Here is a 25,174-nt window from a genome sequence, read left to right as displayed (position 1 = left end):
CTTGCTCTTGGAATTCCAGGGATAAATTTGCATGTTTGGGGTTGTTGTTTTTTATGACGTGCAGGTGGCAGTTGCAGATGTCGCTTGATATCTGTATGATGGGATTTGATCCTTGGCACAGCTTAAAAGGTCTATTACTTGAGCTTCTTTGCTCCCTTTGGCTTCAGCCTCCTCACAGTGCCTTGTAAAAGTGCATGGAGCTATTGGCAAGCTAGTCAAAGGCACCTGTTTAGAGCTCATTCTTCTGTCATGTTTGCTTTCTGTACTTATTTATATAAAGTTTTATAACCCACCGTTCTTGCCCTGTCGTCTTTTCAAATCCTTGTGTGTGTTCTTATTTCCTGCCTCTTACTTTCCCCCGGGTTCACCTGGGCCTGCCTTCCCCATTATGGTGCCTTGCAGATGTTTCGGATTACAACTCCCATCAATTCCAGTCATGATCACGCTGGCTAGGGATGTTATAGTCCAAGATATCTGGAGGGCATCACGTTGGGGAAGGCTGACCTGAGTTTCCTCTGGCACTGTACTTTTTGAAGATTCTTATTGGTAGCCATCAGTTGGCAAGCAACCACAGCCATACAACTTCACATTAGTATACTGGGCGTATGCATGCGGGTGAACGAAGTGGTCTGCGCTGCTTTCAGGCTGGAGGTGGGCTCTCACATTTTTGAAGGCAAAAAAAACTTGAGCTGATTCTACGGTAAAGTCCAATTTGCTGGTTAAATGTTGTTTTTGTTGTGGACATGGTTTGTTGTAATTGATTGTAAGACTGGCTTGCTGAGGGGTAGCACAAAGAATTAGGAGACAAGATGGAGGAGAAGAGAGAATTGAGAAAGCTTAGGTTCTGTTTGGATAAAAAGCACCAATCAGAAGATGTCTAAAGGTGTTTGGCTGGAAGAGCTTCTCAGTCTGCATTGGTGGGGAGTGAATAGGGGTTTTTTTTCAGTTAGGTGCTAGTGAGCTGTTTGTTCAGTTTGGATGGATTGGGCTGTTAGTGAAGGAAGTGGAAAGTAGAGCTTTTATAAGGGACAGATATGAGAAAGGGCTGTATTTCACTAGCAACAGACTCCTGACAGAAGAAGTGGTGAAGCGTGTGAGGGGGCCACAGGGTCAGTTGCCCTGGGCGCAAAATGGATAGCGTGTCAACATTTCAACACCCCGGTGCTGCCTGTTGCTGAGCTCCATTGAAAACAGCTTCTCCATGCGAACCAGGAAGTGACTTCTCCAGACAACCAAACTTCTTTTCTTATCTCTCTCTCACACACATGTGCACAAACACTTATGTTGATCACAGGTAATTGCGACAATCCTGAAATAAAAGATCCACCAAAATCTGCACTCATTATTTATGAAGCTGGGAAAGGCAATCATGACTTTGAAAGGCATTGGAAATGTACCTGAGGCTGCAAGCCGGTTCGTATTTACCTGGGAGTAAGCCAATTGAACTCATTGGATCTTAGCTTTGAGTAGACATGTATAGGCGTACACTTCGGTATTCCATGAGAATTCGTATCCCCCCCCCCCCAAAGTTCTGTAATGTGTTTTGTTCTTTATTGTGCAGAAGACCTTTTATGTGTATACATAAATATTTTTCTTAACGGTATTATCCTCCTTAGGATCCTGTCAAGAAGATTCCTGACTCACATGAAATTACACTGCATCATGGGACAAAAACAGTAAGTGTCTTGGCATCTATGTTGTCCATCCACGTTGACCAGCTGACATAATCAATATTATTGTAATAATTAATTAATTTTCCCTCCCTTCATCAGGAGGTCCCAGAGCAGGTTAGAACAACTGAAAATTAGGTTACAGTCATAGGAATAGGGTGGGCCCTGAAAATACGCTTCTTGCTGAAAGCTGTATAGTGAAAGCTGTATAGTGAAGAAGCAAGACACACCTCCGTTGGAGAGAGAACTCTACAGATAAAGGTAAAGGACCCCTGGATGGTTAAGTCCAGTCAAAGGCGACTATGGGGTGTGGCACTCATCTCGCTTTCACGCTGAGGGAGCCAGAGTTTGTCCACAGACAGCTTTCCAGGTCATGTGGCCAGCATGACTAAACCGCTTCTGGAGCAATGAAACATCGTGACGGAAGCCAGAGCTCACGGAAATGCCGTTTACCTTCCCGCCACAGCGGTACCTATTTATCTACTCGCACTGGCATGCTTTTGAACTGCTATGTTGGCAGGAGCTGGGAGAGAGCAGTGGGAACTCACCCCATCGTGGGGATTTGAACCACCAACCTTCTGATCAGCAAGCCCAAGAAGCTCAGTGGTTTAGACCACAGCGCCACCCACGTCCCATGGAAACTCTACAACTTGGGATCTGGTCAGGCCTGGATGGGTGATGTGACTTCCTGGAAACCACATCTACATTGGCCTAGGTTCCATGATGGGGAAAAATAGATTGGATGTTAATTGAAGATAGATGGATACTTTTTGTGAATAGTCCACACTGTGCTTGGTAGTCAAACCAAGTTTGCTGTGCCATTGGCTGCGAACCTCCCCACACACCCTGCTCCATGATTTGCTACCCAGGGGCAAGTTTTAAGGACCACCGTTTCCTTCAGCCAACTCTCCGACTCTCGTGTAAGGTCCATTTGCTGAGACTCCCATCTGTATCTCTTCAAACTAATGAATTTAAGCTGTTGATGACTGTGTTCCTGTACAGCTGAGAAATATCAGAAAAGATTTCCCACGTTGAAGATCCTTTCCAGAAACCTAATTAATTTTCCAGTTGCCTTGCCTGTAACAGGAGTGGTTTTCCCACTGAAACTGCAGGGATAAATTTTCTCCTGACAGTTTTGACATGTAGGTGAGCAGTGGAAAGTGTTACATAATCAACTGAGATACTATAAGTGTCATGTTTTCTGTACTTACAGTTTACAGCTGCCTCAGCTGTATACGCAGTGATTGTCTAATGTGGTTTTGTCATCTGTGGCACTCAGTATATGGTGCACTCCATTTGGAATAGTCTAATTTGCAAGCCATTTTGTGACACAAAAGAAAGAGGCAGGATGGTGTTGGCCTAAGGGGTATTGTAATATTAAAGCTGCCACATTCTTTTAGCAAATGAAAATAACAGGATAACTCAGACCAGAATTTTTTGTATTGTGTTCAATACTCTGCAGTACGTTAAGGGCAACTGAGTACAATCCCATCTTCTGCATTTTTTAAAAAAATAATATTTATTGAAGTTTCCATTAAGAACATATAAGAACAAAACAACAACAATAAAAACAAACATAAACAAAAACAACAAGTATAATTTCAAACCTTATTTTCTCAACCTACTTTCCCCGACTCCCTCATACCTCCCCGTTCTGTATTCTATTTTCATTATCCAGTCAGTAAATCCATTCCCTTATTTACCAAAGTTTTTTGACAATTTCATTCCTTTTCTTAATTAGCATCTCTGAACACCATATTATTTTCCAACCCATGTCTTTCTAACTTTCATTAATTTTATAATACTTATCAAGATAATCTTTAAATTTCTTCCAATCTTCTTCCACTGTCTCTTTCACCCATCTTCTGCATTTATGGGGAGCTTTGCGGGGATCTTCAGAAGCTTTAATTCCTCCATCATGCAGGATTGAAACTATCAAAAATACAAATAAACCCCCCATTTCAGACATGCGTGAGTGCACATACAGGAGGAGAGAATGAATCATGCAGGACATTTTCTAAAATGTGCAATTGACGCAAGCTTTCATGTACTTAAAATATTACATCGAAAGGCTTCTGAAAGCTAAATGGATCTCTCCTTGGATGTTCATGTAATGGTTTGTTTGCTTTCTAGGTCTCTGCTTTAGGACTGGATCCCTCGGGTGCCCGTTTGATAACTGGAGGCTACGACTATGATGTTCGATTTTGGGATTTTGCTGGAATGGATGCATCTCTTCAAGCTTTTCGATCTTTGCAACCATGTGAATGGTACATCCATTTTATGTTTCTCTCTTCCAACTCCCTCCCAACTTACACCAGCAATGCTCCTGACTTAGAACAATTTAATAGCAACTCTGTGTAGCAGTATTCACCAAACTTTTGATGTTGTTGGACTACAACTCTCACCTGCCTCGGGCAGCATAATGCATAAATCTGAGATGGTGCAACTTGTATTTGATCACTACTACTAGGTTGGTGGTAGAGTCTGGAACAACTTTTCAAAATTTACTTGTTGCAGTTCTCATAGCTGCCGAACTAAGTTTGAAGAAACGCTACCAGGGTGGATAAAAATCAATGATTTAAATATATATATATATATATATAAAATTGGATTCTTTTAAATTTAATTTGGATTTTTGTATTTAAATTGGATTTTTAAAATAAAATGCTTTTGGAGGAAAAATCTAAAGATCGTTTTCTATTTAAGTTACATTATACTCCAAAGACTATTCATCAGGAAATAAGGATTTATTTTAAGTTTTTCATGTGTGCTAAAACTCAGTCTAAGTTTTGTTTTTTAAAAAATCTTTAACCACATCAGTTAAACATGGATACATATGCTATAATGTTACTGTTTTAGCTAAATAAATTGTTTAAATTGTTATTAAGGAAATGATTATTTTTCTTCTTCCAATAAAGCAGAGCAGAAAAGTTGTCCAAATATAAAGAGATAACTTGTTAAACCTCACAATAATTTCATAATTATCTGCCTATGTATTTCTAATAGTATAACCATATCAATAATTTTTGATATAACTGTAAAAACTACTCTGAAAATTTATCATTCAAAAAATGAAACCTTCATCTGGTTGTAAATATTAAGATTATACCAGCAGGAATGAGTGTTTTGTTAAAAAAAATGATTTAAATCAAGTCTTACTGACAAGTGATTTAAATCATGATTTAAATTGATTTGATTTAAATGAAATCCACCCTGAGTGCTACTAAACATTTCAGACACAGCCCTCCTTTGCAGAGTGTATATTGCCTCTCCTTTTACCCGCAGAACTGATCTTATAAATCCTTACTGCTTTATTTACTCCTCAATTTAGGGGAAAAATATATATAAAAAGGCCTAAGCTAAAAGAGTAAGCAAACACACTGAATTTACTTGAGTATTTTTTTTTAAGTGAAATAATTATAACAGCAGTAGTTCTGATAAATCTGGTGCAAGTTCATACCATGTGCTTTTCATTTGTGGGATCCTTTACATGGGCATTTAGAGGTTTTTCTATGGCCCAGCTAGTTAGGAGGATTCTTTCATAGGCCTGCATTTTTTTTCCTTAAGGGAAAGCTTTTGGTCTTTGTGGTTCCCTCGGTAGCACAGGCTTGTATTTCATGCAAGATGTGGTTTGTTTGGGAAATAATCTTCAGGAGAGGAATGGTTGCTTCCTCATCCACTTTGCATCTGACACTGTACCGTACTTGTTACAAGGGATTTCCATTCTTCTATACTGGAGGTGAGGATGTCTGTATTATTTTATACTAGGGCCACCATGCCCGATGGTCAGCAATAGCAAGAGTTGTCCAGCAACATCTGAAGGGCCACAGGATCTCTATCCCTATTTGGGGGCTTGCTTTCATCTTCTGCATAAGCTTCTGAATGAACACTTCAATATTTTTGGGCCAGTTGTGTTATGGAAGACCCTCTTTGGATTTAAGTTGTAAAACAGGGACACGGGTGGCTCTGTGAGTTAAACCACAGAGCCTAGGACTTGCCGATCAGAAGGTCGGCGGTTCGAATCCCCATGACGGGGTGAGCTCCCATTGCTTGGTCCCTGCTCCTGCCAACCTAGCAGTTCGAAAGCACGTCAAAGTGCAAGTAGTTAAATAGGTACTGCTCTGGCGGGAAGGTAAACGGCGTATCTGTGCGCTGCTGTGGTTCTCCAGAAGCGGCTTAGTCATGCTGGCCACATGACCCGGAAGCTGTATGCCAGCTCCCTCGGCCAATAAAAGCGCCGCAACCCTAGAGTCGGCCACGACTGGACCCAATGGTCAGGGGTCCCTTTACCTTTAGTAGTGAAACAGTCCTCATGATTCCAGAGCAGAGCCGCACGTGCTAGTATTGTAGTGGAGGAATGTGGATTGCCATCACTTTATTCTAGCAACATTTTCACACCAAATCTTCAAACGTCTTGTTGAACCAAAGAACACTTTGGTAGCATTGCAGGAGCGCCTTCCAAGAGGGGAAGCTCAGTAAATGAATATGGCAATGTATGAGACGTTTAGGGCTTTCATTGTCCGTACTTAATGTGAACATTAAATCTTGATTTAATGGTTTTAATTTCGGCTGACGGGTATAAGATGAGTAGCATCCTGCACCAAAACTTAGCTAGTCCAGCTGACTTCATTCTACATTTTTCTTAAGTTCGGAAAACTGGTGAGGGGGGTGGAATTAAGCGTGAATATATATATATATATATGTGTGTGTGTGTGTGTGTGTAGCTTTTAAGGGGGGGAAAGGGTTTTTAAAAGCTACAGTCGACTCACAACTTGCAAGCATTTAACTTGCGCGATCACAGCTTTATGCACTTGGCAGCCAACTGGCTGTGATCACACAAACTAAATTTACGCAAGGTGGAGAGTGGCTCCCATCATCCCCAGCCAATGTGGCCAATAGTTAAGGGGAAAAACAGGGTTGTGGTTCAAAACATCTGACTGTCGGTGGATCCCCAACATCTCTAGTAGTAGTCTTTCTCAGGCCTAGCAGGGATGCAACCTGGGACTTTTTGCATGCGAAGCATAGGCTCCGCCATTGAGATATGGTCTTCGTCTTGTTGGATCACTGTTGGGAAGTTCTTTTTTAATTATGCTTGTTAGGAGCAAGTCCAAGATAAAACAATTTTGATTTCAGTTAGTTGGCCTGCACAAAGGGTGGTACACAGCACAAATGAACTTCCCCTCCCTTTCCTCCCCCCCCCAATCTGTTCTGGGTTTCCCCCCGGATTTCAGTAGGGGCACAGGAAGAGGAGAGGGGAGAGTAAGTTGCGCTGAGCAAGCAGAAATCCTTGTGCTAGCAGAACTACTTTATTGGATACCATCCCAAATGTCAGCCTCCAATTCCGGGAAGAAGAAATGTATATATTTTGTGACATCACTTGAGGATTAGTAACGTGATAGCGACGTACATAAAATGTAATTTGACATCTGTTGGTAGAGGAGCCTAAACAAATGGTTGTTGAGATTGCAGGTTAGCTTTTTAATATGGTTTTGGGTCTCATAGCTTATGATGCATTTGCTGTTGTTTGTCCCTTTGAATTGCTGTTGTGTTAATTTGGGGTCCAGTCTTGTCTACATGCAGGTGGGTTAAGCTAGGGAGTGAATTAACTGTCCAGAGGGATACGCAACTAGGTTTCCATCATCCTGTGGGCTTCACTAAACAGCAGATGTCTATTAACACGGCTCTAATTGTGTGTGTTAATTGCATTGCATAGATTTATATTGTTATTGGCTGAAATCCAGGGATTCACATGTGTACTAGAGTCTTCAGTCCCACTGGAAGCTCGTTTGAGTTTAGAAAGCAAACTTCTTTCTTCAAAGTATTCAACCTGAAAGAAGTTTGGGGGACTTTGGCTGCTGGGAGCTTCCACAGGAAACATTCATTGGATTACGGTCAGTGTAGCTACATTCAAGTAGTTAAAAGGTAAAGGTAAAGGTACCCCTGCCCGTACGGGCCAGTCTTGACAGACTCTGGGGTTGTGAGCCCATCTCACTTAAGAGGCCAGGGGCCAGCGCTGTCCGGAGACACTTCCGGGTCACATGGCCAGTGTGACATCGCTGCTCTGGCGAGCCAGAGCTGCACACGGAAACGCCGTTTACCTTCCCGCTGGTAAGCGGTCCCTATTTATCTACTTGCACCCGAGGGTGCTTTCAAACTGCTAGGTTGGCAGGCGCTGGGACCGAGCAGCGGGAGCACACCCCGCTGCAGGGATTCGAACCGCCGACCTTTTGATCAGCAAGTCCTAGGCGCTGAGGCTTTAACCCACAGCGCCACCTGTGTCCTCCACAGCGCCACCTGTGTCCTTTCAAGTAGTTAGATCTTACCATTTATGATCCAGGTTTTTTGTTAGTGGGTTGCTTTCAAATGAAGTATTATTTCCTGGTAGAAAAGTGGTGGCAAACATTACTTCGTTTTATGTTTTCGAAAATGGGCACAGCCCTCCAGTGCTCTGACACAGTGTAAACAGTAATGCTATTTGAAACTTCATCCCTTAATTTTTCAGCCACCAGATCAAGTCTCTGCAGTACAGCAGCACAGGGGATGTCATTCTTGTTGTTGCGGGCAACTCCCAAGCCAAAGTCCTTGACAGAGATGGCTTCCCTGTAATGGAGTGTGTAAAAGGAGACCAGTACATCGTAGACATGGCAAACACCAAGGTAAGCAAAGGAATGCTGAACTTGAGCAGTGTGACTTTCCATACCATTTCCCTGTTCTCAGGGGAGGTTAAGGAAATGCTTCTTGCTCCTCTGAATGAAGGATAGTGAGGAACTTGCAGGAGCATGTAGAAACTATTCTGCTGGGCATGTTTGTTGCTCCACTCATTTTTGCCTTTGGGGGTGAAAAAGGGTCCCTTTTCCTGCATTAAGAGGAATCAGCTTAATACAGATTAGTTACACAGTCCTGGCACGTTTGTCAGGAAATACAGTGGTACCTCGCGTTGAGAACTTAATTCGTTCTGGAGGTCCGTTCTTAACCTGAAACTGTTCTTAACCTGAAGCACCACTTTAGCTAATGGGGCCTCCCGCTGCCGCCACACCGCTGGAGCACAATTTCTGTTCTCATCCTGAAGCAAAGTTCTTAACCCGAGGTACTATTTCTGGGTTAGCGGAGCCTGTAACCTGAAGCGTCTGTAACCCGAGGTACCCCTGTAATCAAACAACTGCAAAAGGGTGTGAAAAGGGCAAAAACAGCATGAGCAGAGCAGGAAAACTGCAAAAATGGCGGGAAAAGAGTGGGAAAATGGCTAGCAATCCCAGGAGGCTTTGCACCAACCTTTGAGACCTGTGGAGAGTTGAAGTTTGAGGAAGGAGGTTTGGAGGCAATTGGAGGGTCTTACAGTCTTTTTTTGTGGGACGCAGGTGGCGCTGTGGGTTAAAGCCTCAGCGCCTAGGACTTGCCGATCGAAAGGTCGGCGGTTCGAATCCCTGCGGCGGGGTGCGCTCCCGCTGCTCGGTCCCAGCGCCTGCCAACCTAGCAGTTCGAAAGCACCTCCGGGTGCAAGTAGATAAATAGGGACCGCTTACCAGCGGGAAGGTAAACGGCGTTTCCGTGTGCGGCTCTGGCTCGCCAGAGCAGCGATGTCACGCTGGCCACGTGACCCGGAAGTGTCTCCGGACAGCGCTGGCCCCTGGCCTCTTAAGTGAGATGGGTGCACAACCCCAGAGTCTGTCAAGACTGGCCCGTACGGGCAGGGGTGCCTTTACCTTTACCTTACAGTCTTTTTAGATGGTGTTCCCCACTATACACGATTTCACGTATACACGTGGTACCCCGGAACGTAATCTCCATGTTATTGAGGAGACACCTGCATAGTTGTAGTGATTTATATATACTACTACTAGTAGCAGTGCTTTATATAGAGGTTGAAATGGAATAAGCAGAAATGAAAGAAGGTAAAACTGGGGGGTGGAAAAGTTGACAACTCTTAAATGTAAAATACCTGTGTATTGTAGCTTTGATTCATCATTGTATTTAATAATGAGGGAACCCTGTGCCTGCCAACTGAAATGTCAAGAAAGGAAGGCAACAAAAATAATTCTGCCTGGAGTTTTAATCATATGCACACCTTTGCTTGCCTTTTCTAGGGACACACAGCGATGCTGAATTCAGGATGTTGGCATCCCAAAATAAAGGAGGAATTTTTGACATGTTCCAATGATGGGTGAGTGTTGCTGCCAGACTTTGCTTTCTTTTTTGGCTTTCTGTTTCTGTGCTGAATTCCTCCCACACAGTCATTCACTCGGCAGAAATTATTATAGAGGTCAAGGATTAACTAGACCTGGTGTCTAAGCTGCATTATCAGTATTTGTACTCTGAAGCCGTCTTAAAAATTCCTCATAGATTGTAGTCCTTAAGTTATAAAGTGCAGTTCAGACATTGCATCAAGGCAAGGTTTGAGTTTAGAAGTTTTTAATATTTAATGCTGTATTGTTTTTAACACTTGATTGGAAGCCGCCCAGAGTGGCTGGGGAAACTCAGCCAGATGGGCGGGGTATAAATAATAAATTATTATTATTAGAAATGCGTAGGCCAAGCCTGGTTTCTCTGCTTTGTTTCTTCATCCACTTAGCCCTTGCTTCTGTGATATAGGAGCTCATGGGAGCAGTGTGAGAGCCATAACTTAAAACCATGGTTTATCATTTCAAAACCATGGTTTTTTTATTTCAACCATTAGTCCAAATCATAGTTTGAAAATCCTGTTTTCTGAAGCGCTCTTCAGTTGTTCACCCCACCCCTCTGTTCTCTGTTGTCTATTCCCAACACTTTCCTTTTGTGGGGGAGGTGTGTGTGTGTGTGTGAATGTCAATTGAGGTAGAGAAGGTTTCCTGTTGCAGGTGTTCAGCTTCCAATGCATGGAGGGTGGTTGTGCAAAGGAGAGGTACCTGCATGTCCCTTTTTTCCTCCTCACTCAAGGGGCATAAAGCCCGAAGAGGGTTTGATTCTGGTTTGCCAACTAAATACAATGCTAAAATAATATTTAAGCTCATTTTAACCATCTTTTGCAGTTATGTCTGGAGAGAATTGGGGGGAAGGGTGTTTTTAAAGATGGTTTCCCCAACCTGGAGCCGTATATTAACTCCAATATACACATGGAACTCCCCTGTTCTTAAGGGCTTGGTTTAGCTTCAGTGGTGTGTACCACTACTAGTGTGCAAAAGGATGCTTTGTCCATTAAAATGAAGGAGGCAACCCTGTGTTCGGGAATCCCTATGTCTGAAAAGCTAAGTACCTAAAATACTGTGATGGGAAAGTTTGAGGTGACTGTTATAAATCAATAACAAAACTGAGTGTGTTTGGAGTACCTCTTCTTTTAAAATTCAGATATAAAGAGCATCTGCTGTGCCCTGGTAGCGCAAGGATATCCACTTGCACAACAGGACTTCTCCCCCCATTCCTCCTATCTATGCATGTCCCACACCATCCCCAGGTCTGCTCCAGAGGGTTGAGGGAACCCCTAGAACAGATTTAATGGACTCATAGGGGGAGGAGAGGGGGAGAACATTGTATTGCTCTAGGAGAAGTCATTGTTCTGACAGAATGAAAGACTTAGCACTACGTTGGATTCCACCCAAAAGAAATTCAGTTCCAAGCACAGAAAGTGAGGGGGAAGTTTAACATCTCAATAGCTGCTAAGATTAGCTCTTATAACTTCTGTCTCTTAGGATTACAAGTAGTAAAGTATTTTTCTATTCCGTCACTTTTTAAAAAGTGGACATTTTTCTTAGCAGAACTGCTCTTGACAGTGAAAAATAAGAAACTGTATAGTCCAGACTTTCCCGTTTTCTCCGTATAAGCATGTCTTTAGCAGTTATACCAAATATGGGTTCAGGGAACGCTTAATGTTGAAACTGCTATCCTGATAAAGTGACTAAAATACATGGGAGCAGTGATATAAATGGATGTATAATTATCTTTCCAAAGACACTAAATTGCATTACTTAATAAGAAAGGTATTTGAAACTATTCTCTGCTAGCAGCAAGTATCTCTTGTGCCAAGAATTGGGACTTAAGGTGCAAAAATGTAAAATCATAACAGACCTTTTATAGATTAACAGTAGTCATTTGTCACAGTGACAGAGCTACTTTCCGTACTAATTGGAGTGCAATGTTCTTGCTCAGAAATTAGCTGTGCCCTATGCAGGGATCTGTCCAAGCACTGCTGGAAGAAACAATATACTGAAAGGGGGGTGTTGGGTTTTTTTTGCCAGGGAGGCATGTTGCCATGTCTTCTAAGCTGCAAATGATCTGATACTTAGTCAATTTAATATGAGAATTGGGAAACAATAGAATTGGATGCAAAGACTTTGTTAGGAGTGCAGAAATTTAGGATTCATCCCATGGCTTCTAGCCAATGGGTGTCTTTCCATGATGGCTTCAGTGGAGCCTTCTGCAAGTGAAAGAGCCATTTCCCTTCCTCCTGCGATCCCCTCTAACACACCTGGCACTGTTCTGTGTAGGGTTCTCAAACTGGAGCAGATTATTGGGGAGCAAAGGTGGCCCAAAATCACCTTGGCCCCTATTCTACTGACAGAAGCCTCCACCTGATCAAAAAAAACCCTTCAGTTGGTGGGACACTGGTTGGATACAAACTATTGTTCTTACTCAAATCTTCAAATATCTAAAGGGCTTTCACATGGAAGATGGAGCAAGCTTGTTTTCTCCTGCTTTGGAGGGTAGGACCAAACCTAGTTTCAAGGAGATTCCAACTAAGGATCAGGAAGAACTTTCTGACAGTAAGAGCTGTTCAGCTGTGGAACGGACTCCCTCAGACTCTCCTTCCTTGGAGAGTTTTTAAGTAGAGGTTGGATGGCCATCTGTCATGGATGCTTTAGTTGAGTTTACTGCATTGCAGAGGGTTGGACTAGATGACTCTCAGGGTCCCTTCCAACTCTACAATTCTATAATTTTACTTGTTGACATTTATATTGACGGTATAATCAACAGCAGAAAGAGCATTAAGGCTGCAGTTTATAAAAGGTCTCGGATCAAAAGAGTGTGGCTATTTCTGAAGCTGGTCTGCCCAAGACTTAGCATGTAAGCTGTATACATGGTGCAGCATCTCTCTGGTTCCCACAGCGCTGTACTTTCATTGCAGTTACATCTTCATATGGGACAAAGTAGAATAGTCAAGTTCTGAATGTGTGTTCTTGTGTGCGTTTGCATAGACAGATAGCTAATAGCTAAACTTACTCTTTGTCATTCATTCAGTCCTTTGCAGAGGGCTGCAAGGTTCCTTATTAAAATGATGTGACTTGGTCGCCTGCAGCTTGCAATTACTTTGGCTCCCTACTTCTCCATTTTCACCACTGCCTGAATCTGTGGCCTGGTCTGCGCAGCACATTCAGCCAAGCTATGGCTCACCAGTACCACAAAGAAATGCTTGCAGCTGCTTCACTCTTTCCTGGGACTGTTTACTCCTGCACCACGCTGAACCTAAGCATGAGCCGTAGCCAAGAAATACTTCAGCAGGTCATGCGAACCAGATCAATGTGAAAAACAAAACAATGTTTTCCCCTTTTGAGTTTTTGTTTATGGATAAACCTAGTTTCATATCCTGGTTATTAATGCAGTTACTGCAGTTTAGACATCATTGTCTGTACCTGCATGCTATACCTGCAAGGGCAAATTAATCTTACTATATATTTATAGTGTATTATTCCTTTAGCCCTGAGCTGAGGATTTGCCTTTGCAGACATTAGTATTTTCACACCAACTGCTGCAGCCCTAGCCCTGGAAGTGGTGTAGAATTGATTGATAACAAATTGGACTTCCCATTTTCATCTGGGCATTTCATTATATTCAAACTGAGTATTGCATATTATTTTTTGATTAATTCATACTGGATAAGGCACTATATACCTTCCATTTTGTGTGTCAATTATGTGTAAGTTTCTTTACCATTGAAGCCTATATGAGGAGTGTTATTTCATATGCTGGCTACTGGGTGGTGCTCAAGCATTAAAAATCAGTTCTCACTTTTCCCAGGGAACTAGTCTCAACACGGCAGAGGCTTCTGGTTTCCATCGGCCACAGGAATCGAAATCTCAGAGTTGTTCCCAAAGTCTCTATTTTTCTTGGCAGTCTGTTCTCAGAGGGGCTAATGGAAACAAATGCCTACTTACAATGTTCCTTGAGTTAATGAGGTTACTGTTCCAGCAAATTAGGCTTCATTATTATTATTATAACCTATAATCTATGGGATGTGGCTTTTGTTTTGAAGGACACAATCAATTTTATCTTGTTTTCAGAAATATAACTACAGCTAATGTTTAATAAAGCAACAGAAAACAAACAGGAACTTGGCTAGCATTTGGGTCACATATATCAAATAGTCTTGGAGCAGGCAGGTGTGTGTGCATAGATGCACACACACAGCCACATACACACCTACAGTACCTGTGTTGCGTTGTGATGGCTATGTAGTTAAAGCTGGACCGCTGACAAACAATATGGGGTTATGCTGAGTGACAACATGTTGGATGATGGTTAGAGAGAGAGAGAACCTGGATGGGAGTTGGAATGGAGTATCCTAGAAATGGGTAGGGCTAATTGGCTGAAACTTCAACAGGAGTACTCCCTCCCCACTGCAATATGAATTAGTACCTCTGATGTTCAAGCAGGGTAGTAAAGGTAAAGGTAAAAGGACCCCTGACCATTAGGTCCAGTCGCGGATGACTCTGGGGTTGCGGCGCTCATCTCGCTTTATTGGCCGAGAGAGCCAGCGTACAGCTTCCGGGTCATGTGGCCAGCATGACTAAGCCACTTCTGGCAAACCAGAGCAGCACATGGAAATGCCGTTTACTTTCCCGCCCGAGCGGTACCTATTTATCTACTTGCACTTTGATGTGCTTTTGAACTGCTAGGTTGGCAGGAGCAGGGACCGAGCAACGGGAGCTCACTCCGTCGCGGGGATTCGAACCACCGACTGTCTGATCAGCAAGTCCTAGGCTCTGTGGTATAACCCACAGCGCCACCCGCGTCCCTTCAAGCAGGGTAAATGTGTGCAAATTGTTTGGAAATGTGTGCAAACTGGAAACGGAAGTCATTAAGGTCCATATTCCGTAAGCTTTTTTCTTGCCATTCTTTTAAATTAGCAGCCATTTCAGATGAGCAGAAAATTCAGCCGTATGGCAAAGACCCACACTCTCTCACTAAAACAGCGGAAGGGGAAACTTAACAAGTGAAGGGGTGTTGTGTGTGTTTGTTGTCAGCATTTATAGCGCTTTGTGCAATGTCCAAATTGCGTTGTCTGCTGTCCTTGCCTGTAAGGAGTTGTAGTCCCTGTATTGCAGATAGAGAGAATGGCTCACAGAGAACAGCTTGTCGAAGGCCACCTGGTGAGCTCACTGGCAGAGGTGAAATTCAACTGGGAAAATTTCAATTTTGTAGCTCAAACTGCTGATTGTTATGCTACACCCTACTTTCCCCCCAGTTACCTCCCATCCAGGTAGCTTGTAGCATCAGGCACCCTTAGCTTCAGCAGCAGAACTGAACCATGGGCCAAGACTTGAGCAGCTTCTTGTGGTCTTCATATATTGGAATAAAACTAGTGGGTGGTGCCTTGTGGAAGGTACGGGGCACCTGGGGCCTAGAAGACAAATACAACCCTCTAGAGTCTCTGTGTGGCTCTTGGGCCTCTTCCCAGGTTATGCCTCTCGCTCCCCAGGCTTCCTCTCTCACTGGTCCTGCTTCCAACCCCAAGTAGTTTAGCCAGGCTGGTATGTGACCTTGAACTCTGCTTGTCCGGATGGAGAACGGAGAGGGGTGTGTGTAGAAACAAGCCTACTGTACAATGGTAAAATTGCCATTTGTTGCTCCACCTGCCACCAGCATGTGGCCCTTGGAAAGTTGCCCAGAAGGGAATGTGGCTGAAAAAGATTCACCAATCCTGCATTGTGGCCCAGCAGCTACTGCCGCTGTAACAAACACAGCACAGACACAACATCTTTATATAATGGTACTATTTTGCACTACCAAAATAATGATGCAGCCTAACTGTTGCTGTGCCATAAACTTTCATACCTATCCAGTTACTTCTCTTCCAGGTTCCCAATCAGGATCAGATGATCCCAGGATCAAGTGATCCTAGGTCATCCAACGATCCCAGACAGAAGCTGATGTGTTCTAAAACTTGTGATCATATTCTTGAATTGCGAGACTAACATGGTTGAGAAGGAAATGGCGAAGCGTCCGTGGGACAGACCTGTTTTGTTTTTGTTTTGACGTTTAAGGGTTAGAATTGAGAGACGTAGCAACTCGTTAAAAAGAGGGAGAAATAAATCTGGGTCCAAGCACAGCTGTTGCAGTGCACACATGTCAGTCACTTTTGAACTTGGTTTAATCCCACCTGCTTTTGCTCTAGCCGTAATAGTACGTTTATTCTGTGCTGTATTAAATTAAAATGCAACATCAGCTCGTTTCTTCTTCTGTTTAACATAGACTAATGTTTTTCTGGTGGACATCGGCAAGCGTGGACAACGAAACCTTCTGCACTTAGCATAGGTTAGTTTCTCACATTACCAGCTGAGGGCCCCCCAGTGTTGTAAATGATTGCTGATGAACTTAAACATGCCCAGAATAAAACAGCACCTGTTTAAATAATGAAAATTAACCAGATGCTGGTTCTGAGAGTTGCTTGATGGTGGCTGGGGAGAACCTTCAGTACCTTTCTGTCTGTAAGTTTTTAATCAATGGCCACCCAAGTTCTTAGTAATAAATCAGATACTTTGATGCATAGCTCTTTTACTCACCATTGATTTTTTTCCTTGTAAGCATTTCAGATAATGACTTTCCTAGCTAACAATGGCTTTAATACCCAAAAGTTGTGCTGCTGTAAAATCTCTGACAAAGTCGGACTTCAGCACGTTAATATTTATAGCTCTTCCAGCATGTAATCATCCCTGAAGTCCTTCCACTGTTTTCTGGACTGGGCCAGTGAAGATGTGCGCAGGATCCTGCAGCTGGGCCAGCAAATATCTCACCAAATATAGCAGGGGTGAGAAACTTCTGGCCCTCCAGATATTGCTGGACTACAACTCCCATCATCCTTTGACCATCAACCATGCTACCTGAGGCTGATAAGAACTGAACAATCACAGGTTCCTCATCCCTAAATCTGAGAACTGGAATGTAAATGTAGCAGGTTTTAGTCAGAATGAATTGTTTTTGTTTGTTTTATTTACCTTATCATCAGAACTAAAATGATTTTCTTGAGTGGTTTGCAAGCTACCTTGCGAAGTAGCATAAGGACTCCATTAACAGCAAAATGGGCATTGTTATGATCAGAACGCTTCTATATTTTCTCAACATTTTCACAAAAGCTGCCTATCACCAGCTTGCTAGTCAGAGCTATAGGAAATAATAGGAAATAATAGCAGCTTACAAATGTATGCACAGTAAGCAGTTGTTTTATTAAGTGGGAAAGTGTTTATAGGTGCTACCTGTTTTTCACAGGAAAAGCTGGCTTCTATTTATGTGGAAAAATATTTCTAGATGTTTCTGCGGGGCGTTGATTTTGTGCATGTTGAAAATCCTCGTATATTTGAAATGTTTAATGTGATTTGGCCTATTTTGTTTCCAGACATGAGATCAAGCTCCTCAGTGAGGAGAATATGCTCATGTCCCCAGCACATCCAATCCTGGAAAGTGTGGAATTTTCCAAACTTTGTGTGTGAGGTTATATTTAGGACTGCACCAGTAATGAATGTGTGTTTCTTGGGAATTGGTAAACATCTTTAAGTGCTGCTATTTGAAACACAGCAATAAACAAAATAATTTATAGAGTTCTAAAAGTCCTAGGCTTTCATGTAAAAACAAAATTGGAATATGAGATGAATCATCAGGGGTTTTTCGATTTTTATCTGGCTTTTTTCTTACCACACATGGGATGTCTATTTTTGTGAATAAGCAAGATGGAGCTGAGTGATATTAAATTCCCACATAGCAGGTGTTCTATGTCCCTAGCCTCTCTCTCTTTGCCCCCACCCCCTCTTTCAGAAATGGAATTGCAGCCAACCTTGAAATTTAGCAGTCTTGAGTTTTGTGATTTGTCATCGGAGCCAGTAGTGTGGTTTATCTTGCAGCTGGTTTATTGTAAGAAAGTTCCTTTACCGGATCTCGCTCTTTCCATCTCTTAGCTACCCAACTTAACACTTGGACTTCTTTTTTTAATAGCATTCCTTGAAAATGTTTATCTCCAACTTCCTAGGACTGTCTCAGTAATGGCATCTGGAACTACGGTTTTCATATATGTGTGTGTATGTATTTTAATTTAATTTAATACATTTGTTAGTAAAGGTAAATGTACCCCTGACCATTAGGTCCAGTCGCAGACGACTCTGGGGTTGCGGCACTCACCTCGCTCTATAGGCCGAGGGAGCCGGCGTACAGCTTCCGAGTCATGTGGCCAGCATGCCTAAGCCACTTCTGGCAAAACCAGAGCACCTGGAAACGCTGTTTACCTTCCGCCAGAGCAGTACCTATTTATCTACTTGCACTTGACGTGCTTTCAAACTGCTAGGTGGGCAGGAGCAGGGACCGAACAACGGGAGCTCACCCTGTCACAGGGATTTGAACCACCGACCTTCTGATCAGCAAGCCCTAGGCTCTGTGGTTTAGAACACAGCGCCACCCGCGTCCCTCTAATACATTTGTTACCTCTCAAGGAATTATGGGGTATACACATGCTTCCCTGTACCCTTCCATGTTACCTCACAACTCTCCTGTGAGATAGTCAAGAACTGTATCTCCAGGTGAAGGGAGCAGGTTTAGCCCCCATTTGCTTTCTTCCATACCAATGACCGATTTCATAGAAAGCTACCTTATACCAGATCAAACTACTTGCTCTTCCCCTGGTTGTTATTCATATCTGAAGTAAAGAGAAGCACTGTATTCGGGTACAGTTCTGCTTTGGCTGCAAAACTGTACCCGTGGCAGTGAGTTTCTTGACTGCCTCTGGCAAGGATCCTTCAAAAGATACAGTGGAAGTGATGTGCACTGCAACCCCCAGGGGCTCTTTGCAGTGTACAAACCCCTCCCACCACAAACTTAGGAAAGTGCTGCAGCTCAATTTTAGATAATAGGATTTGTGTGTGGAATGTCCCGACTTCCCATAAATAGGCAACGGGGGATGTGAAATACCTCTTCCAGAAAGCCTGGAGAGCTACTTGTTTTCAGGATAGATAACACTGGGATAAATGTATAAAGAATCTAGAATCATAGAATTGTAGAGTTGGAAGAGACCCTGAGGGTCATCTAGTCCAGCCCCCTGGAAAGCAGGAATCTCAGCTAAAGCATCAAGGACAGATGGCCATCCAATCTCTGCTTAAAAACCTCCAAGGATGCAGAGTCCACCAACTTCTGGGGGAGTCAACAGCTCTCATTGTCAGAAAGTTCTTCCGGAAGTTTAGTCAGAATCTCATTTCTTGTAACTTGAATCCATTGGTTCAGGGCCTACCCTCCGGAGCAGGAGAAAACAAGCTTGCTCTATCTTTCATGTGACAGCCCTTTAGATATTTGAAGATGGCCACCATATCTCTCCTCAGTTCCCTCTTTTCCAGGCTAAAAATACCCAACTCCCTCAACCGTTCCTCATAAGGTTTAGTTTCCAGACCCTTGAGCATCTTGGTTGCCCTCCTCTGCACATATTCCAGCTTGCCAATGACTTGGTACAGTATATGGCAACTTCCTATGTTCGCGACTTTTGACCTATCATAAAAATTGACATTTTGCTAGCATTTGAGCCAGTGGACACTGGTCTCTTGGGGTGTATAGGGCACTGCCCCACAAACCTCAGTCTCCCCTCCATTAGCCCCATCAGTTCAGCAGATGGTACTGCCTGTCACCTTGTGCCTCTTAGGTCTCAGTGTCTCTCCTTGTGGAGCCCAGGAGGGAGGAGAACAAGAACAAAATTAGGATGAGTTGCCTCTGACGCTCGTTGACTCTGTCTCTGTCCATTGGCTCTGACTTCATTTACCCTGCCTTCCACCCTACCAATTCCTGTGGGCACAATCCACTACTGCTTTGAGTAAGGATGCTCTTTTCTGAGTGTCTCCCCTCAATCTGAAGTTTAGAGGGTGGCCTCAAGAGAGGGCCTTTTTAGTGGCATCCCCTTCCAAGTTGCCCTTAGGAAATTGCCTGACGTCCACTTTGTTGACTTCTCAGTGCCGTTCTAAGACATTTTTGTTCACCCTCGTTATTTTAGCCCCTCTGGTATGGTTATTGGTTCAGTTCCGTCAGTTGCTGGTTGTTTTTAGCTCCTTCCAATATCATTGTGCTGGTGTTTTCGTATTTGGGTTTTATGCTGAGTTGGATTAATTGTGCATTGTAGCATGGTTACATTACACTTTATTTCTTAAATGCCTAAATTGTTAATTTGATGAGGCATTTAACACGTATAAGTAGCAAACAGATTCATGATCCTAAAGGGAAAACCTCCAGTGCATCTTCCTCGAAAACGAAAGCCATTTTGCTTCACTCATTGTGGTCAGGTGTCTAAAATCAGTCCCCAATACAGCACCACCCTCATAATTGTTTGCAAAGCGAGGCAAGTTTAGAACAGTCAAGTGAATTAGATTGTGACAGTCTCGGAAAGAGAAAACAAAACTTTCAGTTTGCTGTTGCTCCATTTTTGCCATGCAGACGATATCTGCAACCATGACCATTGTGCACAAAAGCTGGAGAAGAAAGTTATTAGTCTGAACACCTCCTGCGTCATCACAGTGTTGTACAAACATTTTGTGCTCTGTACACAGCTAATGCTGGCCAGGCTGTAGTTTTCTGAACAGCTGGACTAGTAGAGAAGTCACGCCAAGGCCAATACCAGACATTTGAATAAACAGCACATATCATTAGTTTTTGTTTAGATTACAGCATTTGTCTTCACCATTTCAAGACCACCTGACAAGGAGCACAGGCAGTTAAACTACTACATGTCTGATGGTACTCTAAGCTTTTGTTTTTAAGTGGAAGATCACTCTGATTTAATGGGCAGTCCTGAAGCTCTTTGCTCTTCTCCATTTATTCCCATTTGGGGCCAACAATAGCATTGAGAGGAATCGTCTAAACCAGCATCTGTGTGATGTATTTAAGGCTTCCGTCTTGCCTGGGCGTAAGTCCCATTCAGCTCAAGAGACTTATCTCTAGAGGAAATTTGCTTGGGATTGTGTTTAGACCTTGGACATTGAAAGACCACTAGGTCCTACAGTGTGAAAATAGTTCATTTGCTATGTTTTTCAATCTCTTGCTTCTTCCGAAAAGATTAGGGTGGCATGCACAATTCCCTTCCTTCCTTCCTTCCTTCCTTCCTTCCTTCCTTCCTTCCTTCCTTCCTTCCTTCCAGCACTCATTGATCCTTACAGCAATGCTGTAAAGTAGGTTAGGTTGAGAGAGAGGGTGACAGGCTCAAGGTCACCCAGTAAACTTCATGGTTAAGTGGAGATTTCAACCTGGGGCTTCCCAGTCCTAGTTAGACGCTTGAACCACTATGCTACACTCACTCACGTAGCTCACCGATTGATTTAGAACCGAACCCAGTGGGAGGTTTCTCTGTAAGGAGTATTCTTGCAAATGAATCATAGCAAGAAATTTGAAGGTAACGGGGATGATCAAGCAATGGGACATGATGTTAGTGTTTGCAATTCAGTGAGAATCAGCAAAACCTGAATATAGGTGCTGTGATGTTTTAGAGCTTTATGTTTAGCTCTTTGTTAAATAATTATAAAGAAACTTACTAAAATGAAAAAAAAATTAAAGGGTCCCACCAGGTGCTCCATAAGCCAGGAAAACTGAAGCCCACACTGTAAGGTGGACATCCATCTGTCTCAGGAGAGAATGGAGGAGTGCGCCCAGTTGTGCTCCTGAAGATGTGTTATGGCATTGCTTCTCTCTGAGCTTTTCCCAGCAGTCAGTCTTCCTACAAGACAAGACTGTGATACAGGGATGGTAAGATGGAGCAAAAATTACTGACAAACTGGGCTTTCTATGTGGTTAGTATGCAGAGAAAGATATTATGTAGGCCATCACTGCTTCCCTTGCTTGTGTGTTACATCTTGCACCCATTAGTTAGGACACTGGTGGGAGCAAGTTGCGTTACTTGTCAGCCGTTGGGTGGAGTGATGCCAGAAGTCTTTTCTTTTATTGTCGCCAAAAGGGATAGGTGGTTTTTCTAAGCAAAAAACAGAAAATTCAGGAAAGGGTCCTGCAAATATCCGTGGCAGGACTTGGCCTCCGCAGGCTCTCTGTGGCTGTAGCATGGAGACCAATAAGCAGTCGAGAGCAGTTAACCCAGCTGCAGTTCTGAGCCTCTCTGCTCTCCAGGACCAGAAGGACCAGGAATTGGAAACATGTGTTCTACTACTGAGTTACGGCTTCCTTTGAGTCCTAAAGGATGTGAGTCTGATACCTTCTTTCCAGAAGTGTGCTAAAGAATTGCAAAGTGAAATGTGTTAATGCCCTATAAAAGGTTGGGTTCTTTAGCTTTAAACACCCTTGGTGCCTGGTTCGTTTTATGTTTGATGCACACATGTTTTAACTTGCCTCTTGTAGGACCACTGTGTGACTCAAATGTATACACCAAGACCCCTTTATATCAGTGGTTCTGACAGCTTCGTGGACCCAGCAGGGACCCTGGATAGAGTTGTCTCCTCTGCTGAAGTAACCTGAAAAGCCCTTTCACATGCTAGACCTTCTGGACTGGCACTGCATTTCTTACCGGTCCATTACTGAGTTAGACACAGGCATATCTCTACAGAATCCTTTTTCCTGACCCTCTAAGGCTTCATTCTAGCTGAATCTAAGTTTTAGCAGTTTGCAGCTGCAGTCGTCGTGAAGAATCTGAGTCAACCACTTTTGCTGGTTGATCTTAGCTTAGATTCTGCATTACAAGTGTAACTATTATATGTTCATCAGATAGCAAAGCACAAAAATATAATTTTAGTTTTTCAGTTTTGAAGTTATAGCTGAAGCCTTAGAGGACATTGTTTTGATTTGGAAACAGCAGAGAAAGAGTTAATTTCACAAAATGCAATTTTTGACATGACATTAAATAGTATTCCTGGAGGCCCTTGGCTTAATGCTATGAAAATTCAGTGTGTGTGTGTGTATCTCTGCTTTTTATCTCCGGTTGTCTTACTGAGGCTTTATTCGTTCTGCATATTTTAATCATGCATTTGGGAACACTTTTCCGGGAATTGCAGTACTTTTTTCAGTGGTCCTGAAGAATATATACAACTGTTGCTGAAAAGATGAGCAAGTTCTTGTTTCTAAAGGCGGAGGTTAGCCTTGGAATGATTTTGTTGGGTTTTTTTATATATCAAAAACTATGTGCATTAGGTTAGGTGCAGTCCAGAGAACGATAAGTGCACTCGTTCCATTGAAATACATGCTAGATCTTTAAAAGTCTGTTTCTAAGCATTGTTACTGCTGAATGTCCACCGCCCATTATACCTGTTAGTAGTAGTATAACTTGTTCATCTAATCAAGTTCTCAAGTGTATCAGGAAAATAAATGCAATTGCCAACATGGCAAAAGTGCATATTCTCACTTCAAATGGGAGTGGGCTGTTAGATTGCAAGTTGCACCAACACTCTGATCCCTGTTTAGAAATCTCAAGAACTACAGACTTAATTACAAACACAAACTTATCTGTTAACCTAAATCTTGTGGCCTTTCTCTAGGTGATAGTCACACTGTGTATTTTTCTTCCTTTTAACATGTATGACTACATCCAAACATTTGCTGATTGAATTAAGTGTGTTAATTTTTTAGTTTTGTTAAGTTTTGTTTGAAAAGTTAGTTTGTTTGCATGCGTCTAGTTAGCCTATTCTTTGCCAGAGATGCATATGGGGTCTACTATTGCCAGTATGCTCTGTACCTCTTATTGCCAATAAGGCAATATGGCAGGTGGAATGCATGGTGAATCTATTTAAAAAAAGAATAGAAGGCAAAAGCTCGCAGTTCTGTGTGAGTTTTATGCCTGAGGTGGTTGCAAGTGCAAGGGAACATCCCCCGTGGCACTCCAAGGACTCAGGACCCAGAATCTTGAAGAATTGCACCTCGGTAGTAACGTGGTTATATGCACATTTACATAGAACATGTGCTTGGGGCTATGTATAGGCTTGGTAACAATTTTATACACACACAAAATAGGTTTGGGGTCAATCTAAAGCTTCAAACAACTTTGAAATTATTGAAATCTCAGATCTGGGGAAAAACCAGACCGAATTGTTTTGCCACATAAATTGGTAATCTAGAGATTATTACCAAGCCTACACATGTTCTGATCACACATTACAGGCAGAGGGCCTTCTCTGTAGTGGCACCCACCCTGTAGAACACCCTCCCATCAGATGTCAAGGAAATAAATACCGTATTTTTCGCCCTATAGGACACACTTTTTCCCCTCCAAACATGAAGGGGAAATGTGTGTGCGTCCTGTGGGGTGAATGCAGGCTTTTGCTGAAGCCTGGAGAGCGAGAGGGGTCAGTGCGGATAGCAGCCTGTTCTGGGGGCTGGGGGGGGAATTTTTTTTCTTTATTCCCCCCCCCCCCCAAAAAAAAACTAGGTGCGCCCTATGGGCCGGTGCGCCCTATAGGGTGAAAAATACGGTAACTACCTGACTTTTGGAAGACATCTGAAGGCAGCCCTATTTAGGGAAGTTTTTAATGTTTGATGTTTTATTGTGTTTTTAATACCCTGTTGGAAGCAGCCCAGGGTGACTGGGGAGGCCTGGCCAGATGGGCGGAGTATAAGTAATAAATTATTATTATTATTATTAGTGGTGGTGGTAGTAGTATTACTACTACTACATGTAAATGTGCATGTAAACAAATGTCACAATGGAGGTGTGTTTTTTCCATTATCCTAGTGTCATGACGCACCAGGGAGACATTGCCTTGCATTTCATTAACAAAGGGGAAATTACAAAGTCTGATTTGACTAAAAGTCAGGTTTCCATTTATTGAAAATGGTAGAAAAAGTAAGTACATAAAGCGTTAAGATCGGGATGTGGAAAATATGAAAACAATGAGAGGAGGCAGGACTGAAGATTTGGAGATAGACTTCAGAGGTCCAGACTATGGTGAACCCCAAAAAATTATTAATTAAGATTTCAATTACAATTTGGTCTTTTTATTTTATTTTTGTTTTTAATTAGATCATGATGTGGACATGTTGATTGACTGTCTTTATTGGAAAATCAATAAGAATGATTTTTTAAAAAAAGAAAAAGTAAGTACAAAATACCAAGGCAGTTAATCAGTGTAATGTTCATGCAGAGTTCCCATATATCACCTGCTTAAACTTGTTTATTTCTTTGGGGAGGGTGACACAGAGACAGACAGACAGACAGACAGACAGACAGACGGGAAGCTTATAGGTACCATTACAATGGAGGGGGAGAAGCACTAGACATCTTGCAGGTTGTACACAATAAGAAAACTTGCATCCAAATTGCATGGGTTTGGACCACGGGAGGCCAGCAAGATCCAATCAGAAAACTGGAAAGA

General features: G+C 42.7%; 1 protein-coding gene across 1 annotated transcript in view; it reads left to right on the top strand.

Moving 5' to 3' along the window:
• Nucleotides 1-25,174, top strand: part of WDR70 (WD repeat domain 70) — a 110,004-nt gene that overhangs the window by 18,324 nt on the left and 66,506 nt on the right. The window contains exons 6-9 of the mRNA XM_081929763.1: nucleotides 1,617-1,676; nucleotides 3,804-3,937; nucleotides 8,173-8,326; nucleotides 9,755-9,831. Coding sequence (XP_081785889.1) covers nucleotides 1,617-1,676; nucleotides 3,804-3,937; nucleotides 8,173-8,326; nucleotides 9,755-9,831 — 425 coding nt within the window. The remainder of the gene's footprint in view (nucleotides 1-1,616; nucleotides 1,677-3,803; nucleotides 3,938-8,172; nucleotides 8,327-9,754; nucleotides 9,832-25,174) is intronic.

Source organism: Podarcis melisellensis (genome assembly GCF_964234715.1).
Source record: "Podarcis melisellensis genome assembly, chromosome: 11".
Lineage (NCBI taxonomy): Eukaryota > Metazoa > Chordata > Lepidosauria > Squamata > Lacertidae > Podarcis > Podarcis melisellensis.
This window is presented reverse-complemented; position numbering and strand designations above follow the sequence as displayed.